The sequence below is a fragment of the Pimephales promelas genome, chromosome 17 (assembly GCF_988280905.1).
Source record: "Pimephales promelas chromosome 17, fPimPro1.hap1.1, whole genome shotgun sequence".
NCBI lineage: Eukaryota > Metazoa > Chordata > Actinopteri > Cypriniformes > Leuciscidae > Pimephales > Pimephales promelas.
In genome coordinates, this window is record NC_142785.1 from 18,357,836 (window position 1) to 18,377,405 (window position 19,570).

At 37.0% G+C, this 19,570-nt stretch overlaps 3 protein-coding genes across 4 annotated transcripts; 2 read left to right on the plus strand and 1 right to left on the minus strand.

Annotated features, from left to right (window-relative positions):
- The first annotated feature begins 49 nt into the window (after positions 1 to 49).
- On the plus strand, positions 50 to 13,054 carry calcoco2 (calcium binding and coiled-coil domain 2). Of its 2 annotated transcripts, none has more exons than XM_039653192.2 (14): positions 50 to 209; positions 790 to 968; positions 1,155 to 1,257; positions 6,093 to 6,253; positions 6,382 to 6,507; positions 7,465 to 7,545; positions 7,629 to 7,744; positions 8,140 to 8,209; positions 8,495 to 8,650; positions 8,743 to 8,928; positions 9,042 to 9,128; positions 12,198 to 12,339; positions 12,453 to 12,478; positions 12,574 to 13,054. In XM_039653192.2, exons 1-14 carry the CDS (start codon positions 50 to 52, stop codon positions 12,733 to 12,735), a joined length of 1,755 nt encoding a protein of 584 aa, XP_039509126.2. In that variant the 3' UTR covers positions 12,736 to 13,054. The 2 variants fall into 2 exon arrangements, with proteins under 2 accessions (XP_039509126.2, XP_039509125.2); XM_039653191.2 differs by having other exon boundaries at positions 51 to 215.
- On the minus strand, positions 12,967 to 16,423 carry snf8 (SNF8 subunit of ESCRT-II). The gene is made up of 8 exons (XM_039653195.2): positions 16,057 to 16,423; positions 15,916 to 15,966; positions 15,682 to 15,820; positions 15,319 to 15,423; positions 14,893 to 14,965; positions 14,667 to 14,808; positions 14,514 to 14,588; positions 12,967 to 13,357 (listed from the first exon to the last, which is right to left on the minus strand). Exons 1-8 carry the CDS (start codon positions 16,108 to 16,110, stop codon positions 13,220 to 13,222), a joined length of 777 nt encoding a protein of 258 aa, XP_039509129.1. The 5' UTR covers positions 16,111 to 16,423; the 3' UTR covers positions 12,967 to 13,219.
- A 1,121-nt stretch (positions 16,424 to 17,544) lies between these two features.
- Positions 17,545 to 19,039, plus strand: LOC120463931 (uncharacterized). Its single transcript, XM_039653194.2, has 2 exons — positions 17,545 to 18,520; positions 18,742 to 19,039. Exons 1-2 carry the CDS (start codon positions 17,754 to 17,756, stop codon positions 18,899 to 18,901), a joined length of 927 nt encoding a protein of 308 aa, XP_039509128.2. The 5' UTR covers positions 17,545 to 17,753; the 3' UTR covers positions 18,902 to 19,039.
- Positions 19,040 to 19,570: the final 531 nt, after the last annotated feature.

The window sequence follows — 19,570 nt, forward strand, 5'->3', positions numbered from 1 at the left end:
TCATTCCTCAAAGCCTATGTTAGGGTGATCATCAGTCCCCTCATAATTCATGCACTGGATGACATGGTACACAGGAATCCCCCATTACACTAGTGTGCGTAGAACTACACCTCCCAGATTGTGTTTACTCTCTGCTCCCATAATAGCAACAGCCTTAAGTTGTATCGCACTGCCAGTTCAACACGTTCTGTATACTGCGGCACAACGAGGTTCAGGTAACATTTTGTTTATGGTAACGTTAGTTATATATTATGAAAATATTACCAAATTATATGAGTGAACTCGTCCAAGCTTGAGTTAACAGTGTCAGTGACTGATGCTGATATTTAAAGTATAAAAAGTTTTTATTTCAAGATAATAAGCTGTATCGTGTTACATAAATATAAATTCTTTATATTTTTACTTATTTACCGAGCAAAGTTATGTTGTGTTTTCAGTCGATGTTGTATCACTTTTGTTTAGTACGCCCGAGACTAAATGAAAGTGAAAGGACGTCACTCAAAGGCAAAATCAACCACCACTGGCTTTAAATTAGTCCATTGTTTAAATTAGTACGTTTTAGCTAACTGTGTGATTTGTATGTACATTATAGGCTACATGACAGTTCTGATAATAGAGTACTCAAAATGAAATTGCAATGTGGACTCATGGATTTTCTAAGCTGATTTGAAACGATCTAACGTTGTATGTGAAAGGCGCTATTCAAATAAATGTGAATTGAATGGACTTGAATTTTTGATAAACTCTTTGGACGAATTGAGGTGACCGTTCTGACCCCCATAAATGCAGAGATGAACGACGGAACGGAGGATAAGACGGTTCCCGTTGTGATGGAGACCTCGTCATACTCGCAGGTAGTTTTCAACGATGTTCCTCCATCATATCCGCCAAACACCGCGATTTCGTGCCAGTACACTGTCACCGGTGATCTGCAGCCCACCCCGAGGGACTGGATCGGTATCTACAAGGTTAGTAATTATTAATAACATAAAATCTTGGACAGTTTACTACTATTTCCTGATAATCAATTTATTATTATTATTATTATTATTATCATTATTATCATCATCACATTTTTTTGCATTTTATTATGGATAAAAGTTGTCTTGTATTGCATTCAAAGAAGTTTCATTTAAATCTGTGAAATTGTTCAGGTTGGCTGGAATTTGACGCAGCAGTATTATAGCTATGAATGGGTGAAACCTTGCCCGGACCATATCGGACCAGAACCGATTGTGCATCAAGTGGTTTTCAAAGGTAGGAATTCATCCTCTTCTCCAAAGGGACATAACACTCCACCTTTTATATTACTATTTTGTTTATCATAAATTTCCAGTTTGTTCCATCCATGACCTGAACTGGTGATTGGTGCCACAAAATATTAAAACCTAAATCTAATATAATCATGTTTGTGACATTCAACTAGATTAGCAGGCAGTTGCGGCCTTACAGGGCTAACCCTTTAAGCATCTGGGGGCCCGTTTCAATATAATATGGGGCCCTACCCACATAAAACAAACACAATAGAGCAGAAAAAGCAAGGATTCCTGTTGGTTTGCAGTAATGGTATATTATTTTATGACATGCACTTTCAGCTTCATGAACAGCCAGTTGAACATAAAAATAATCCAACCTTATATGATTAAAACTATATACAATTATACAGCGATTTACGTTGGAATAAGCCTCGCCCTTTCACGCAGGGCAACTTCAATTTTGGTAGAGTGAATAAAGCTTTTCTTTTGTTGTCCTATATCTTTCATTTTTCAGCACCACTGGTACAGTGCCCTCCACAATTATTGGCACCCCTGTTTAAAATGTGGTCGATGACTTTTAAAAATTCTCCCTTTTTTTTAAACAACATAGAAACCAAATGCAAAAAAAGAGAAAAATCCAACCTTTTATTTAAGTACATTACTTTGGTGGTAAAAAATAAAAAAATAAAAAATTAAAAAAATAAAAACTTCAAATCATGTGTCCCACAATTATTGGCACCCCTGATGTTAATACTTTGTACAACCCCCTTTTGCCAACAAGACAGCACTTAATCTCCTCCTATAACATTTCACAAGATTGGAGAACACAGAGAGAGGGATCTTTGACCATTCTTCTTTGCAAAATCTTTCTAGATCATCCAGAATCCTGGGCCCTCTCTTGTGCACTCTCCTCTTTAGCTCACCCCACAGGTTTTCGATTGGATTGAGGTCTGGGGACTGAGATGGCCATGCGGGAGGACCTTGAGTTTGTGACTGAACCATTTTTGTGTAGATTTTGCCACACGTTTTGGATCATTATCCTGCTGAAAGACCCAATGACGACCCATCTTCAGCTTTCTGGCAGAGGCCATCAGGTTTTTATTTAAAATGTCCTGGTATTTCAAAGCGTTCATAATGCCATGCACCCTAACAAGGTTCCCAGGGCCTTTGGAAGAGAAACAGGCCCACAGCATCACAGATCCTCCACCATACTTCACGGTGGGCATGAGGTACTTTTCGGTATACACATCTTTTGTTTTACACCAGATCCACTTAGAGTGTTTGTTGCCAAAAAGCTCAATCTTAGTCTCATCCGACCAAAGCACACGATCCCAGATGAAGTCCCAGTGCCGCTTGGCAAACTCCAGACGTTTACGTTTGTCAGTGTTAGTGAGAAAAGGCTTTTTCCTAGCATGCCTCCCAAACATCTTGTTGGCATGTAGAGAGCGTCTGATGGTTGTTTTGGAGATTTTGTGACCCCAAGATGCCACTATTTGATGCAATTCTGTGACAGTGAGCTTAGGACTTTTTTTTACTTTTCTTAGCATCCTCCTCACAGTGCGTTGTGGCAAGATAAACTTGGGACCTCTTTCAGCCTTGTTTGTCACTGTTCCAGTTGTTTTAAATTTCTTAATGATTCCTCTAACTTTAGATACGGGCAAGATAAGGTGAGTGGCTATTTTCTTGTAGCCATTGCCTAACTTATAAAGGTCAACACACATCTGCCTTACTTGAATGGTGTGTTCTCTTGTCTTTGCCATGTTGACAAATGGGTAAGAGAATTAGGCCTCTGTGTCATGTCATATTTATACCCCAGGGAAATAGGAAGTCATGAATTACTAATTAAAAGTTCCTAGATATCCTGACCAACATTAGCAACTACAGAAAATATATTTTTTTAAAAATCAATTACATTTTTTAGCGGAATTGTTAGGGGTGCCAATAATTGTGGGACACATGATTTGAAGTTTTTATTTTTCTAAATTTTTACATTTTTTTTACCACCAAAGTAATGTACTTAAATAAAAGGGTGGATTTTTCTCTTTTTTTGCATTTAGGTTCTATGTTGTTTAAAAAAAAGGGAGAATTTTTAAAAGTCCTCGACCACATCTTAAACGGGTGCCAATAATTGTGGAGGGCACTGTATATGTACATTTAATTTCTTCTTAAGATATTTTTTCTGCTCAAAATAATATTTTAATCTAACGGCAAAAAAGGCAAAAGTATGAATACATTAACTACCGATATTATTTCAAATCGCTTAAGCCGTTCGTGGGGGTGGTAAACGTTGCCAATGTGAGTTCTACCAATCAGAGACAGTGTTTTGCAAATAACAAGGTTGATTGATTTCGTAGCTTATGGCTTTTATAGGAGCAGAAACTTTCATTTCACAACCTCGTGGTTTGAATGGTTTAGACATTATGGCTGAAAATCAATATGGAGAAAAGGAATGGGATTTTGCTAGTCTGTTGGGTAACATGGGTAAGGCCGTCCCTGAACGGACGACTTGATGTGTCCTAGGTGTCTGTTGTTGCATAAACGCTAAGACTTTGCAGGAGACTATACAAGTACAGTGCTGGTTTTGTTATCAAATATTTTTTCTTTAAGACTGTTCATAACTTTTTTTTAAAGCGTAAAAAAGTAGGTGGGTCTAATTGACATCAAAAAATACGACTGACTGCCCCTTGACTTATACTTTTTTTTAGATACTTGATCTTTTACTAGATCTTATCTCTCTACTGCATGCATTTTGATGGCACATGGGAAAAAAATATTCCCCATCATTTCTTGGCTCATTTAGGAACATTTTATTGATTTATTGAAAATGTCCCTATATAGAGGTGGTGGCGCAGTGGATAAGACACATGCCTTTAGTGTGAGAGACCTGGGTTCGACTCCACTGTGAGACACAAATGTGTCCCTGAGAAAGACACTTAACCCCTAGTTGCTCCAGAGGCGTGCGACCTCTGACATAAGCAATTGTAAGTCGCTTTGGATAAAAGCGTCAGCTAAATGAATAAATGTAAATGCACAGGGATGGTATAATGTCCTTTTCACAAGATGTAAAATAAGTCTTTGTGATGTCCCCAGAGAGTTTGTAGTTTTAGCCCATAATACGACACAGATATTTTTATAAAGCACGTCAAAATTGTCCCTTCGAGGGTGAGCAAAAACACACAGATTTTGTGTCTGTTCCTTTAAATGCAAATGAGCTGCTGCTCCCAGCACAGGGGGTGGAGTTTGTCGAAACCTTTAAGCCTTTTATGTTCAAACCGGAGTCAGACAAAGTTGGAGAGACTCAAGAAGAAGTGACAGCATGTACAAGCAACTGGACATTTCTGAATGGTTAGTTTATGAATGTATGGAGCTTATGTGTATAGTCATTGATTAGCACTGTCTTGATAATCTATAAATCGCGTTCCCCGGGCAGGGTTGTTGTTTAGTACCAGATGTTGTTGTATGTATGCTCAAGCAAGCAACATTACACACTAACTTAAGTTAGAAAAGTGAAATCATAATCAACCACCCCTTTAAGACACTGCTTTAATATAATGGCTGTGTTTATGCAACTGGCCCCTGGTTTAATTACTGTGCATCAATGACATAGATGTGACGTTGTGCTGCTATTTTAGTAAAGGCAGAACAACTTACTTGAGTGGTCCACATCTACTCATCCTGCTACTCAGGGGTCCTAAATCAAGGAACCTTGTGATGTGTCAAGTGTCTCAAGAATTTGGTTTGCTGCCATGCACCACTTTCTTGGCAGTTTATTAACTGTGGAGGGAGCAACAGAGTGAGGATTACTCGAGCATGGCAGGGTAGTTTTTTCATATCAAAAACATTTTTCATTTATCTTGCTCTCGAGTGATACGGTAGACATTATACTTTGGACCTTACTAGGGATGCACTCATAAACAATAAATGAATATAACATGATATACTATTTGTCAAAAAAAAAATTAAAAAATATAATACTAAAAACTAAAGTCTCTTTAAATGTGACTGCTGATTTGGCTGAAAAAATTGCTGATTTTGGTTTGGAGTGGGCATAAAAGAAGAACATATTGTATATAAATATCATATACATAGTTCAGTGTAATGATAACATTTGCCCTCTTTAATGCTGTTAAACTGAATGTACAAAACAAACTATTTGTTAAAAATATCCACAACTTAACAACGCTGAAATAGGAACGCAGTTTGGCTCTCAAACATTCAATTGCATGTGAATGTTACTTTCATTACTATGATAGTAGGTAACACACACACACACACACACACACACACACACACACACACACACACACACACACACACACACACACACACACACACACACACACACACATTATTTAAACACATATATATGTATAATAGTGGATTTAACATTCAAATTTAACTTCTAATAATAAAAGGTAAGTTCTTTAAGTAACCTTCACCTATTAAAAACTTTAGTCAGTTCAAGAATAATTAATACAATTTAATATTATTTATTTGATAGAATTAGAAAGAGCAGTTTCATGTGTATCCTTGTATTGTTCAGCTGGTCGAGGTTGATATGGGATTTAGAAAGTAATTAGTAAGTTCAAGAGATAATTTTGTACAGTAATATAATTAATTACACTGTTGAAAATGTATTTAGATAGTAATGACTTTTTTAGAGTAACTTACCCAACACTGTGTGTGTGTGTGTGTGTGTGTGTGTGTGTGTGTGTGTGTGTGTGTGTGTGTGTGTGTGTGTGTGTGTGTGTGTGTGTGTGTGTGTGTGTGCCACTACCCTATATTAAATTCTGATGACATTGAAACTCTACATGATACAGATTTGTTTGTTCTCAGAGAACTACCTGCCCAAGGATGATGGAGAGTTTTATCAGTTCTGCTATGTGGACAGCTTCGGTTATGTCAAAGGAGCCAGCACCCCGTTCCGCTTTCAAAGCCCAGCAGAAACAAGCCTTGACTGCAGCTTGGAGAAGGACCTGTTAGTTATAACAACACAGGTACAACTTGGATGGACACCATGTGGAGTTTAAGTTTATAGTGGCTTTTCCTTTTTTGCTAGCCACTAAAAGTTTATTACTCAGACTAATTGGCTACAAAATCTGTTATTGAATGTCCTTGTGAGTAGGAGCAGGCAGAAAAGATGGAGAAAGAGAAAGCGGACTTTGTCAAAGAGATCGAGCACTTAAAAGAAACAAATGAGATCCTGAAAACTGAGTTGGAGGAAAGACTGCATGAGATGTGCCGTCTCAGGGTTAGTCAGATTCTCTTTTCTTTTAAAACACTTCTTATACTTGTTATTTACAGTCTTTGTGCTACCTCCAATTGTACTGGATGTTTTTGTAATGAAGGTCAACTGACTGTCTGTCATGATGTCTCGCCATTTTTAGACACTTGTCTTTGTGTAGTGGGGAATGTTGTACTACTTGTCCTAATCAGTGTCTTATTTATATACCATCCTAAAGCTTTAACTATCCTATACCTTAGAATAGTGTACCTTTACTATCCTACCATTTGTTTTTTTCAGTTACTTTATTTTTTAGCTTGTTTTAATAAGTTTATTATGCGTCAATGTCATTTTTATTTGTTTTTAATATATTTCTGTGTAGTTTTAATTATTATATATATTTTTTTCATTCTTTGTTATTTTTAGTTTTAGACTTAAACTTATTTCTATAAGTTGTCAAGGCAACGTTTCTCATTTTCATTAAAGTTTTTCATCTAATATTCATATTTTATTTTATTTAAATTCAGTTATTTATATACCATCCTAAAGCTTTATTATTTATATACCATCCTAAAGCTTTAACTACCCTATACCTTAGAATAGTATACCTTTACCATTTTTTTTCAGTTACTTTATTTTTTAGCTTGTTTTAATAAGTTTATTATGCGTCAGTGTCATTTTTATTTGTTTTTAATATATTTCTGTGTAGTTATAATTATTATAATTTTTTTTTCATTCTTAGTTATTTTTAGTTTTAGACTTAAACTTATTTCTGTAAGTTGCCAAGGCAACATTTCTCATTTTCATGAAAGTTTTTCATCTAATAGTCATATTTAATTTAATTTAAATTCAGTTACCGAAAACTATCTTAATAGTGTTTGTGCTCCATTTTTGTTAACTGATTCTATTGCATTGTTCTTGTTCTGACAAAACACCACTGTGATCATAAAGTGATCATAAATGTGCCTTTATACTAAACTACAGAGCTCTCTAAATGATGTAAAGTCCAAGGATAAGCCGGAAACACCGCTGCCAGACGTGGAGAGTTTTAACGCCACTGAAGAGGTAAAGATCAAGCTAACACCATGTCTGTAATTTTATCTGTAATCTAATTTTACATAACTTGTATCAAACCAAATTATTCACAGTCACTGAACGCTCTTCATGAAAAGTATACGAGAGCTGTTCAAAAGATCCACATGCTTAAGAGTGAAAGGACTGAGTTACAGCAACAGGTTGAACTCCAGGATGCTGAAAACCTCAGGTGAGTTTGCTTATTATGGAAATCTCTGTGCCAACATATGTTTTTATATGCAAATGTAACCGGTCCTACTCGACCCACGACCGAAGTCTCCCACGTGGGAGGCGTGCCTGCTATCAAGGATGCTTAAGATCCCAATCGCTAGCATGCTTCTTGAGACCAGGGGAGTGAGGTTTACATGCACAGCTCTTACTTACCTATGTCTGTTACACTCACCCACTAAATCTCACTCCTATCTGGGACATGGCGCCAATTGTAACCGGTCCTACTCAACCCACTTCGAGTTTGATTCGAACCGGGGTCTCTGGTAGGACAGCACACTAACAAGAATGCTAAAGACCGCAGTCGCTAGTGTGCCTCTATAGAATGTTTTATTTTCATCTTTCCTTTTTCTCCAGGCTGAGTACCTTGCTGAAAGAAACAGAGCAAAATTACAACAAAGTACAGGACCAGGCCAAGTTGTTACAGGTTTGCAAGTGCTTTCTCATTATGTGTCCTTAACGTTAATGATAATTAAGAATAAAATTACTTGTTTATGTAGTCATAATCCATGACAAGACCAAGACACAAAAATACAAGTGACAAAATAGAGAGAGAAATGAAAAGTAAACCAAATCAAATTAATACACTCAAAAAAAAAAAAAAAGCAGTGAAACAAGTTGTGGCATAACTAAAAGTCAGAGTAAAAACACATTTTTGAGCAGGTCTGCGAGTTCACCATTTGACTTCAGTGTGGCATTTATTTTATTATAGGTGGATGTGCAAAGCAGCAGGAAAGACAATGAGAAATTGCTCAACGAAATACAGGCCCTCAAGATGAATAAGACTCTGGAGGACCGGAGAGCTGAAAACAAAGCGTTACAAACATCCATGTTAGAGCAAGGAGCCCAAGAGAAAGAAGAACACAAAGTGAGGCTTGTTTTTTTAATAGTTTTTTTCAAATCATTAGTCAGTAATAACTGTATTATCATGAAGTAATCTCTTTGTGACCAAACACTCAGGTCCAGATTCAGGCTCTGCTCACTCAGCTGACAGAAGCCAGAGGCCTGCTTCGCAGTGAGGTGCAGAATTGCAAAGAAGCCAACAAGCGTGCTGAAGGAGCTGAGCAGGAATTGAAGGAAGTGAAAAAGAAGCTGGAGGAGATGGCCTTGAAACAGGCTGAGGACGAGAACACCAATCAAATCCAGGTATTACACGGTGTCATGGTTTTTTAAACATGCATTTCATTTTAAACTTGAGTTTTTTTTGTGAGTATCAATAAGTTTTTCAATCCCGATTCAAGACACTTCTGCAATTACAGGCACAACTTCAGCAGGCACAAAACAAAATTTACGGAATGGCAGAGGCATCAAGATCAGACAGAGAGATGCTTGAAAAAAGGAATGAGGTGATCTGTTTTGTTATGACACAATTAAACATCACTGTTAGGTACATTACCGTTCAAAAGTTTGGGGTCTGTAATATTTGTTAATGTTTTTGAAAGTCTCTAATGCTCACTAAGGCTGCATTTATTTGATAAAAACTGTAGGTTAAGTAAGCAATAAGGTACGAGAGGCTGTGTTCTAGCGTGAATAAGTAACGGCTGAAGGGCGTTGTTAGGCGAGTGTCTGCAACCCCTCCAGCCGATACTTATTCACTATACAGCACTTGCCTCAAGTACCTTATTGCTTTTATAAAACAGTGACCACACAATAAAAATGTATTAGTGCAACTTTCATGAAGTGAAATCACTAAAAGCCTTCCTTCCGCTAGAATAGAAAAAAATAGTCCCTGACCGTGAACAGCAACAACGTTCCAATGTGTAATATGCATGAAAGCTCAAATAAAAACAACATAGGATCTGCAGTGTTGAAATAAATAGAACCGTTGGGTGAAGCAGTCATAGCCGTGTTTTATGGTCAATAAATCACAGCTATTGACCTATCAGAATCAAGGATTGGAACTAACCGTTTTATAATAAAATATAATGGAATTTAAAATAATCATATTTTAATATATTTTAAAAAATGTAATTTATTCCTGTAATGGCAAAGCTGAATTTTCAGCAATCATTACTCCAGTCTTCAGTGTCACATGGTCCTTCAGAAATCACTGTAATATGTGCTTATTTGGTGCTCAAGAAACATCTTATTATCAATGCTGAAATCAGTTGTGCTGCTTATACATTACATAACTTTTGGAGCTCTAGTGGTTAAAAAACAAAATTGCATTTTGTGGAAGAACATTGTTTTCTTCCTGTGTGGAGGAATATTAACCTACTGCTCATAAGACATTCACTGCTAGGCTTAAACGAACCAGTTTAGATGGAAAGGATCTCAACTGACTAGCTGAAGATGCTACTGTGGCTACACCCATTAATAGACACGGTAATTCCAGCGCTGCAACAGTCATAATAAAATTACACTTCACAATAGATAATGCTTGATGAACTCTATTTGTTATCTGTTCAATAAAATACCCTACTGCTCTGTTGAGTAATAGAAACGCCATCTCTTCGTCGCTTTTACAACATTTTAAATCCCTCAGTTCTTGTCCCTCAGTCAATCTTGTTTCTAGTTTTATTACGAACTCTCTCTCTTCTGTTCAGCATTTTTTTGAATTCCCTGAGGTTCGTGTTCTAAGTCAACCTTTTAGCGTGTTCTAAGTCAACCTTTCTCGCTTGTTGTGGCAGCTAACTTATGCCACACACCGTGACCTTACATGCGTCAAAGTAGCCAGAGTAACTTTTCTCTATTTACGGATATGGGCAGTCGTGGCCTTAGGTGAGAGTCAGACTGGTTTGATTCTCAATTCCCAGCAGAAAATGACCTTGAGCAAGGCACCTCACTCCTAATCGCTCCCTGGGCACCGCAACAAAATGGCTGCCCACTGCTCCGGGTGTGTGTGCCAATAGATATCTATATAAAGGTTTGATGTCTCACGGCGGAGTATTTATCGTCATCACCGGCGGCCATCTTGTCACAGACAGGCTTTCTGGTGGGCTCTGTGGTATCTGATGTAAGAAATACTCTTATCTCGTTGAAATCCTGACGGATTTACAAGCGGTTTTGGTTTCTTACAAATGTTATTAACGTGGCTATAATTCTGGATGATTATTTATTTATACACTTATTATTCATAAGTATGCAGTATCATAACTACATCTCTGTCGTTTATAACAAACCAGACCGTTTGATAATCGGTAGAAAACTGAGCAAGTTACGGTGATTTAAAAAGTACATGTGCCATTAAAACAATGTTACCAGTGAGCGAGCTGCCTGTGACAAGATGGCCGCCAGGTGCTGACGTCGACCTCCATTGGCCAGCAGCACGGACGAGATATCTAGCCTTTATATAGATATCTATGGTGTGTGCCCCTGGTTTGCAGAGTGTGTGTGTATGTGTGTGTTCACTACACATTACTCCTAATGTGTGTGCGCTAACTGGGATGGGTTAACCCTACTATTATCCTTGGGGTCAATTTGACCCCATTCAATATTTAACGTCTGTAAAAACATAATTGTATTTTTTTTTTTTTGCTTCAATTTTAATGACTTTTCCTAATTTAATAGGGACAACTCTGTAAACATAAAATTAACCTGCTAATATTTTTTCAAAGTCCTGTACAAATTTTGTAGCATCGGTGTTCCTTGGGGTCAATTTGACCCCAGGCTCTTTTAGTTGTATAATAAAACAGAAGAAATATTAAAATTTCACACACATTTGTTTTGGTTGTTATATTGAGGTCATTATAACATGTTATAATTTGAATTTATAATGTTCATTGTAATTTGACATATACAATATCATTTTCAATGTCAACTTAAAACGTTACTTAAGTAGTCAACAAATATATAAATTAACTGAGACAAACCTTTGTAAAAATAAATAAATAAACATATTGTGGAGGTTTAAATTACTGGGGTCAAATTGAAAAAGTGTTATCAGATTTGAGGGTAACAGGAGGGTTAAATGCAGAGGACAAATTCAGAGTTACCATACTTGGCCTTTATACTTCTCATGTCACAAGACACGCACAAGTGATGTATATACGCAATTTCCCGCAAAAAACATCCTGACTGGGCTATAACAGACTTACCATAGAGAATCAGGGTAAGACAAAAAACACGTTTTGGAAGTAGGATTAATCTTGTGTTGACTCATTATTTCTATTGCATAAATTTTGAACAAATAGAACTTACATTGCGTACCTTTAATATTTATGTGGAAACCGTAGTAAAATTTCCCCCCAGGATTCTTTGTTGAATAGAAAGTTCAAAAGAACAGCATTTATTTAAAATGTCATGTGTCCTTGCCAAATAAAAGTTGTGCTGACCCCAAACTTTTGAACAGTAGTACACATTAAGACGTTGTGGAGTTCAGAGCACTGAACTACATTCCAGTCAATTATTATTTGAATCATTATTAAATTATTCTTATTTGATGTAGTCCCTCCTCCACCCCTTTTTATCTCCAGGAACTGCAGGAAGAAGTAAATAAACTTCATAGGTTGTTGTTTGACTACCAAGTTGCATCTGTTGCCGCAATGTCTGATCAACTATCAGACCCTCAAAGCCCACCCTCCACCCATTTCTATGAGACCATTGATGATTTGACAGGTCGGTAAAATAAGTTATCTTAAAGGTTGAACCATTCAGTTAGACAAAAATCTCGAAATTGTCTCAAAAATGAGAGTGTAAACCTGATAACCTATTATATTTGTACATTATAGCAAATCCTGCAGAAACAGAGATACAGGTAATTACTTATTTTTTCTTATGAATACAATATTTCGAGAAGGAGTGTCGGCAGAGGTCAGAATGATTGAATTGTATGCATTCCCTGATGTGCAGATGAGGGTGTGCCAGCACTGTCAGGAGGGTTTTCCTGGCATCAGCGAGGAGGAATTAGAGCAACACGAGCAGTCTCACAAAGTGTGTCCATTCTGCACTCGGATCTGTGACGACTGGCAACAGCAGGAATTTGAGGATCATGTCTATGGTCATGAGGATTAGTCAGTTTGGATTTCTAGTATATCTGATTTAATGTATTTAGGAAAGTATGGTGTCGCTTTTTAAAGTAGCCTACTGAATGGTCCAGGATTTTCTAGATATGCATCACTTTCGTTAATAGCTATTATCTATCTAAAAAAAGGGAAATTACATGTTTATTATTATTATTATTAATAATGAATGCAATATCATTGAATAAATAGAATAGATAGAAGATACACAAGAGACATAAGATGAAACTATTACCATTTTCTTTTATTTACCAATTTTTTTTTTGTCCAGTGGTGAATCAGGTTTTAAAATAATAAACATATAAAACATATTGAGACTTGTTGGGTTGTGAGAAATGTGACTAAGCGGATGTTTTTATTCTCAGTTTTTTCCCTCTCTACAAGCTTTGCTCACACAACATTGTGACATTCTTTGACCTTCACCCTTATCTCCTCCTTCTTCCATGACAATATATTTACAAAATAATGTCTTATTCTCAAGGTGTCATTTGGCTGGTCTCCTCAGGCGTAACATCTCGCAAAAACAGTTCTGCGAAGAGAGCTGGGAACCAGTACTGAGGCTCCACTGCAGCTTGGGAGTCCAGCCACGCTAAGCCTTCTTTCAGCAGGTGATCCTGAAAACAATGCAAAAGATATTAAACCTTATGCTTTAAAAAAAACATTTTTAACTTTGAAAATCCCCCCATACCATCAAATAGAGCATTATTTAAGGACACGGTCATTTGTAGTGGTGTCCGAAACCATTGTGGACATCAAGTGCACTCATTCTATCCCACATTGCACTGCAATAACGAGTGTACAGCCAATGTACTCTCAACGGCTGTCCAATTCGATCACTCGTTTTCTTTCACTTCTTCAAGTGAACTGTATTAGTGGACTAACGTAGGGAATAGTGAATTCGTATTCAACGTATTCAACGCTAACTAGGGAATAGCGATTTCATATTCAGCCACATTCAGGAGTAGTTCACTTAAAAAAAAAAAAAACTTCAGCTGATAATTTACTCTCCCCATGTCATCCGAGATATCCATGTCATTCTTTCTTCAGTCGAAAAGAAATTAAGGTTTTTAATGAAAACATTCCAGGATTTTTCTCCATATAATGCACTTTACTGGTAACCAAATGGTTCAATGTCCAAAAGACAGTTTCAGTTCAAACTGCAAACTGTTCAAAGGGCTGACGATGAATGAAACGATTCCAGACGATGAATAAGGATCTTATCAAGCGAAACAATTTCTCGTTAAAAAAAAAAAAAAAAAAAACAAGTTTAAGTTCTATAAACTCAAATGGTCGCCTTGCTCTGTTCTGTGATGCATGTTCGTGACACTCCTGTTTATCAAAATGAATGAATCTTTTTTTTCATTTGGTTCATTCAACGAACGAAATGAACGAACAGACTCAGGAAAAAATGTGTTCATTTTGATGAACAAGTTCGAAGTCACATGGAAGCAAAAAATCGATATGGCCTACATTTACCTGCAGTCTGATTGCAACCAAAGTCCACTTCAAAGGGAGTTATTCTCTGTACCAGTAAGCTCTGTTTTTGAACTCCCTGAAATGCTTTATAATACAGGGGACTGGGAAGAGAGCTTCAGTAACAATGTAAAATATGTGAAAAATAGTGTTTTTTATTTAACATTCAAGTACAAAACCCTATTCAAGTAGACCCCAAAAACAAAATCGAGAGATAGTAAAAGGGCAAAATAGGTCCTCTTTAATTTGTGATATAAAAGCATTCAGAGTGGTGTTTTGTTTTTCCTGCACACTTACAAGAACGTGACAGGCTCGCTCTCGCTCCCACTTGAGGCTGTCTCTGATCTCGCTCACTGTCACATAGCCCTTTTTCTGTAAAACAAGGCCAATAATCAGATCTGACATCACAGAAGTGTAAAGGCCTCAGACTTTGTGTCCTGTATTGATTACCTCTGCTAGCTGAAGGACAACAGTGTGATCCATGTTGAGCTCTGCTGGGACCGACTGGACTAGATAAGAACCTCCAACGGGAATCATCCCGAAGCCATTTCCCATGGCCTTGAGCTTCTTGATGGCCCGCACCAAGTCATCCCTGAGTGACGATATTAATGGGTGGTGAGAGGATTCATGTGTTCAGAATCGCTAGAGAACAGTACGTACAATCAAAGACACTCACTGGCTCACATCTTGAGCAAACTTCCCTCTTCCTTTCAAGACACGGTGGTGAAGTTCCTCCAATGTGATGAGACCTGCACAAAGTCATTTATTGATTAATACTTACAATTATTGTGATTGAAAGTGAAAGGTTTTAGAGAGTCGTACTGGACAGTTAAGATGGTCATTATTGCTAAACAAACCATGTGACAAGGTGATCAGGTTTTGTATGGTGTTTAGAGACTGTTAGGAACGTGTCAAAATTATTTACAAATATATCTGAATGCTATGATGATTGACCAATCAGAATCAAGTATTCTAGACAGCTGAATAATCATAATAGAGCATTTTTTTTGCCGCACAAAATAATACTACCATCAATATAAGCCTGTTTAATTGATAATATGCAACACAATAACTGTGTAACAATGAAAATGACAAAACTTACCACCATTTCTGTGTTTTAAAGCTAAACAGACTTCAATGATCTGTACACCAAGCTCATAGTAGAAATCTCCAACTCCAAGCATCTCAGACCAAAATCCTTTTCCTGCTGCACAAAAAATAATAATAAAGTTGATGAGGTCATATAACTTTTTTCACCAAAATTCGAATTATTTATTTTTATACTTACAAAAATGTAAACTATATATAATATAATTATTATATGAATGAGTATAAAACATACAAAGTCACAATAATTTATATAATTATACTTAGAATGTACAATGTCAATTATACAGATTTCATATGAGCACACTACGGTAAATAATAAAATGACATATTTGGGAAACATTTACGATATACATACAGGCAAGTGGATCAACCCCTATGGTGGCACACATCTCTTGGAACTGCACCCTGAATTGAGAGCTTTTACGGATTTCTTGTTTATGCTTGCTGGCAAACTCCTCCAAATGGGTCTTAAAGGTTTCCAATTGTTTTGACATCTACAGGAACAACACACACATTCTGATACTGTTGTTTTACATATAAAGCTTCCTTTCATTCAAAATCCATGTCGTGCTCATCAGGGTACACGCACCTGTGCAATCTGATCCTCGGCCAGGACATTACCTCTCTCTTTATACTTTGCCTGTGACAGTAAACATATTAGCAGGATGAACATGCAAAATGATTTTCCTAGTTAGTAAATCTCGCAGGAAGTGCTGTGATCATAACTTACCTCTGCCAGTTTCTTCTTGGCGATCGCTCCAGCTCCGACTCCTCTTCTGTGCATGATGTCTAAATCAGAATCACTTTAATACTACAAAATTAAATGGTAACGTTATTATTTTCCTGTTCTAAACTATTGACTTCCTATTCTGCTGATCGGCTACGAGCTACATAGTAGCCAAACAAATCGAGACAGAATATGAAAAGGGAAGGCGAACTAAACTAGTAGATATATTACAATAAAACAAACGAATAGTGTTGTTCTCTGTCAATTATTCTCTTTATCTACAAAGTTTCTAACAGTCCGGAAAGAAGACATCAATAGAAGTGTATCGTTTCTTCTGTACACGAGTTAGGGCTCATCGACACTAATGTTTTGGTGAATGTGTTGATAGCGACACCCGTCGGACTGGAAGATTCCGTGGGATCTTCGCTCATAAAATGTACTTGTATGCAGTTTAGAACACATTCAACACAAAGCGGAATTATTACAAACAATCATCGTTGTCATTAATTAAAATGTCGCACGTCATCGGAAATCATCAAGCCAGGGCGCTGTTCATGTAAATATCAGTCATAGAGTGATATTTACATGAACAGCTTATGGGATTTTTAAAACAACCCCCCAAACCCACACGTCTACATAAAACTTGCACTTGTAATATAATATTTTATCAAATGTAGTAAATTCAATATTCAAAATAGGTATGCATGTATGCTGTATAGTAATAAGTGTACGATATGCAAATATAGGCTACTGTAAGTGCGTAACATAGTTCTGGAAAAAGTTTCTAGTCATAGAAAAAGATTTTCTTCTTGCTGTGGACATAGTTTCTTTTTTTGTGTCGGTTTTAAAACTATTTTATGACTCTCTTTGTTTGTCAGCCTAGGAGAAAGTTGATAAAACTACTTGTTGCTTTATGGTTTCATCGTTACCTCCTGATTGTCTGAATATTATTATTTATTCATGTATTTATTTCCAATGTTATTTAGATATTAATTTATTGTACTAATTTTGTGTATTTGTAGTTGATGTGCATGTTCTGTGAATTGTTATTTGTTTTTTTATTAGACTCTATCCCTTACTGCCTTTCTTAGGCATAGCCTGTTATTTTTATTTTACTTTATTTTGTGCTTGATGTAGCTATCCCCTTGTGATTTTTGTAAAAACAAAATGTGCCATTCATTTTCCATAATCTTCTCATTTTATATATCAAACATAGATTCAAATCATGCACAGATGAACTCGCCACCTATTGGCGAACGTGTAAGCACATTTATGTGAAGATTACACGATTGACATTAGTGCATCCAATCGCACAACAACTAGGATATGGCATGTTTTTTACACTTAAAAACACCAACTTTTCTATATTAAAACTGGCGACGTTGGAGTTTCTGGTTTTCGAATGTAGCAGAGTTCCAATCTGACGTCATAGTACTATTCGGCCGCGGTTACAGTGCAAACAAAGTAGAGCTTCAGTCCGTCGAGTTCAGAAGGAAAACACAGCGTTTAGCATTGATATCAGACTGTTGATATTTGCTTTTTCAAATCGGATTTTGGATATTTTATCAATCTATTGCAGAAGTAGGCATATCATAGCAGACATATCAGAGAATTGATTTTTGCTGGTGATATTGCTTGGATTTGCTTGGATTTTTGGATAAGTGCCTGTCAATTGTGATCCATTGCGATCCATTGAGAAAATGGCATTACTGAGCAAACTTGTTGGGTTCTTCAGCTTCTTCTTGTCAAGACAGAGCAGTGATGGCGAAGGATGTAGCAGCATTCAGGAGGAGCCCATCCAGAGACCTCCAGAAGATACAGACATCAAGGAGGAGATGGACTCTGAGGACCGTCTTGTTGAGCTGGAAATATCACCAGATTTCTCCAGTGCGGCAGAACCACTGATGGTTCCAGTGGAGGAGACTGAATGCCAAACTCCACATGGAGTGGAAATATTTCCACGTTCCTGCACCGTGGCAAAGCCATCGTTGATCCAGGTGGCTCCACTACACTCTCTACCTTGGTTCTTGGTTCAAGAGGCACATGCTGAGGAGGAAATACTGCCATTTGTATACACTGTGGCAGAACCATTGATGGCTCAGTTCGAAGATCCTGAAAAGGAATTGCCAAGCTTCTTCACTGAAGTGGCAGAACCACCGATGGTCCAGGAAGCACCTTGGCATCTCACTCCACCTTCTGAGGAGGAAAAATCTTTCTGCACTGTGGCAGAAACACTGATGGTCCAGATGGCACGAGCTGAGCTGGAGCAAGAGCATCCACCTCAAAGGAGAAAGAAAGAGAGACAGACATACTCTTACACCATAAAACTTCCAGGTGCATCTCCACCACCAACGCCAAAACATGCTTGGATTGATGTCAGTCCTGCAGAAGATACCAAAGCTGGGGGAGATATGATAAAAGAGAAGAGAGAGTCTGAAGATAAAACTCTTGTAATGGAAATGGAGAGGTGTGTACACTGTAAACAATCATTGTTGGTTTAACTTTAAAAAAGTAGTTACCTGATTGCCTTTTTCTGTTCATTGAAATTTGAGTAAATACAATGAAGGAAATTGGTTTAATTAATAGAAACTCAAATGCTATGACTCACATTAATTATTTAAGTTGATTTGACAAAAGATTAAAAGTTGTGATAACAAATCATGAAAATATATGTGTGTTTTTTTACAGTGTAGAAATTGTGGACGTGGATCTGAGACAAGAAAGGAGAATGAAAAAGGAGCGAAAGATTGCTTCGATAGGGATGGATGGAGACAGTGCAAAAGCCACACATACAAAAACAAGACAAGATGAAAAGAGAAGGCCTGAAAGACGAGCAAAGGTAAGATAGAAAGACAGAGCAGGCTTCAGCTATTACTCCGGCAAAGGGGGAAAAGACACACGTACAGGAGCTTGAAAGCAGCAGCAAAATCAGCCAGAAGTCCAGCAGAAAGCAGAATGCACTTCTTCTCATTTGTGAAATGTTACAGAAAAAGGTCACTGCATTGAGAGAGAAGAAGAAGATCAGAAGAGAGGAGAAAAAAAAGGCAGTTACTGTACGAAAGATACGTCAATGATCCAGCCATGAAACACCTGCTTATCAACAAACACAAGTCGTGTGGCTGCATGTGCAACAAGAACATATGCAATGGAAAACATTTAAAGCAAATAAAACATATTTTTAATATGTAATAAATATTTCAGATTTTTTTTTCCCCTTATCCAACAACTCAACACAACTGTGTCTGTCTGTGAGCGTGTTCAAAATTGAAATGGGACCTTTTCACCTGTAACTTCATATGTTCACCACTAGATGTCGTACCTTTCTTTGTGGCTGGATAGCTTTATGCTATTTTTGAGATAGTTCCACCACTTTGAGATAGCATTATATATAGTTTTTTATTCATATTTTAAATTAGCTTAAGTCATTTAGTTGTGTTTTTGTTATTCCTATTAGTTTTTAATATTTATGTAGTCTATTTATATTTTTTCTGTTTTAATTATTTAAGTATATGCTATC

Excerpts from the sequence above, each read along its gene's own strand:
- calcoco2 (XM_039653192.2), top strand. The coding sequence starts at position 50 with ATGCACTGGATGACATGGTACACAGGAATCCCCCATTACACTAGTGTG. Across the intron at positions 969-1,154 it reads ACTGGATCGGTATCTACAAG|GTTGGCTGGAATTTGACGCA; the intron begins GTTAGTAATTAT and ends GAAATTGTTCAG. Across the intron at positions 8,651-8,742 it reads AAGAGAAAGAAGAACACAAA|GTCCAGATTCAGGCTCTGCT; the intron begins GTGAGGCTTGTT and ends CCAAACACTCAG.
- snf8 (XM_039653195.2), bottom strand. The coding sequence starts at position 16,110 with ATGCACAGAAGAGGAGTCGGAGCTGGAGCGATCGCCAAGAAGAAACTG. Across the intron at positions 15,821-15,915 it reads CCGAGGATCAGATTGCACAG|ATGTCAAAACAATTGGAAAC; the intron begins GTGCGTGTACCC and ends TTGTTCCTGTAG. Across the intron at positions 13,358-14,513 it reads AGCGAGCCTGTCACGTTCTT|GATCACCTGCTGAAAGAAGG; the intron begins GTAAGTGTGCAG and ends CATTGTTTTCAG.
- LOC120463931 (XM_039653194.2), top strand. The coding sequence starts at position 17,754 with ATGGCATTACTGAGCAAACTTGTTGGGTTCTTCAGCTTCTTCTTGTCA. Across the intron at positions 18,521-18,741 it reads CTTGTAATGGAAATGGAGAG|TGTAGAAATTGTGGACGTGG; the intron begins GTGTGTACACTG and ends GTTTTTTTACAG.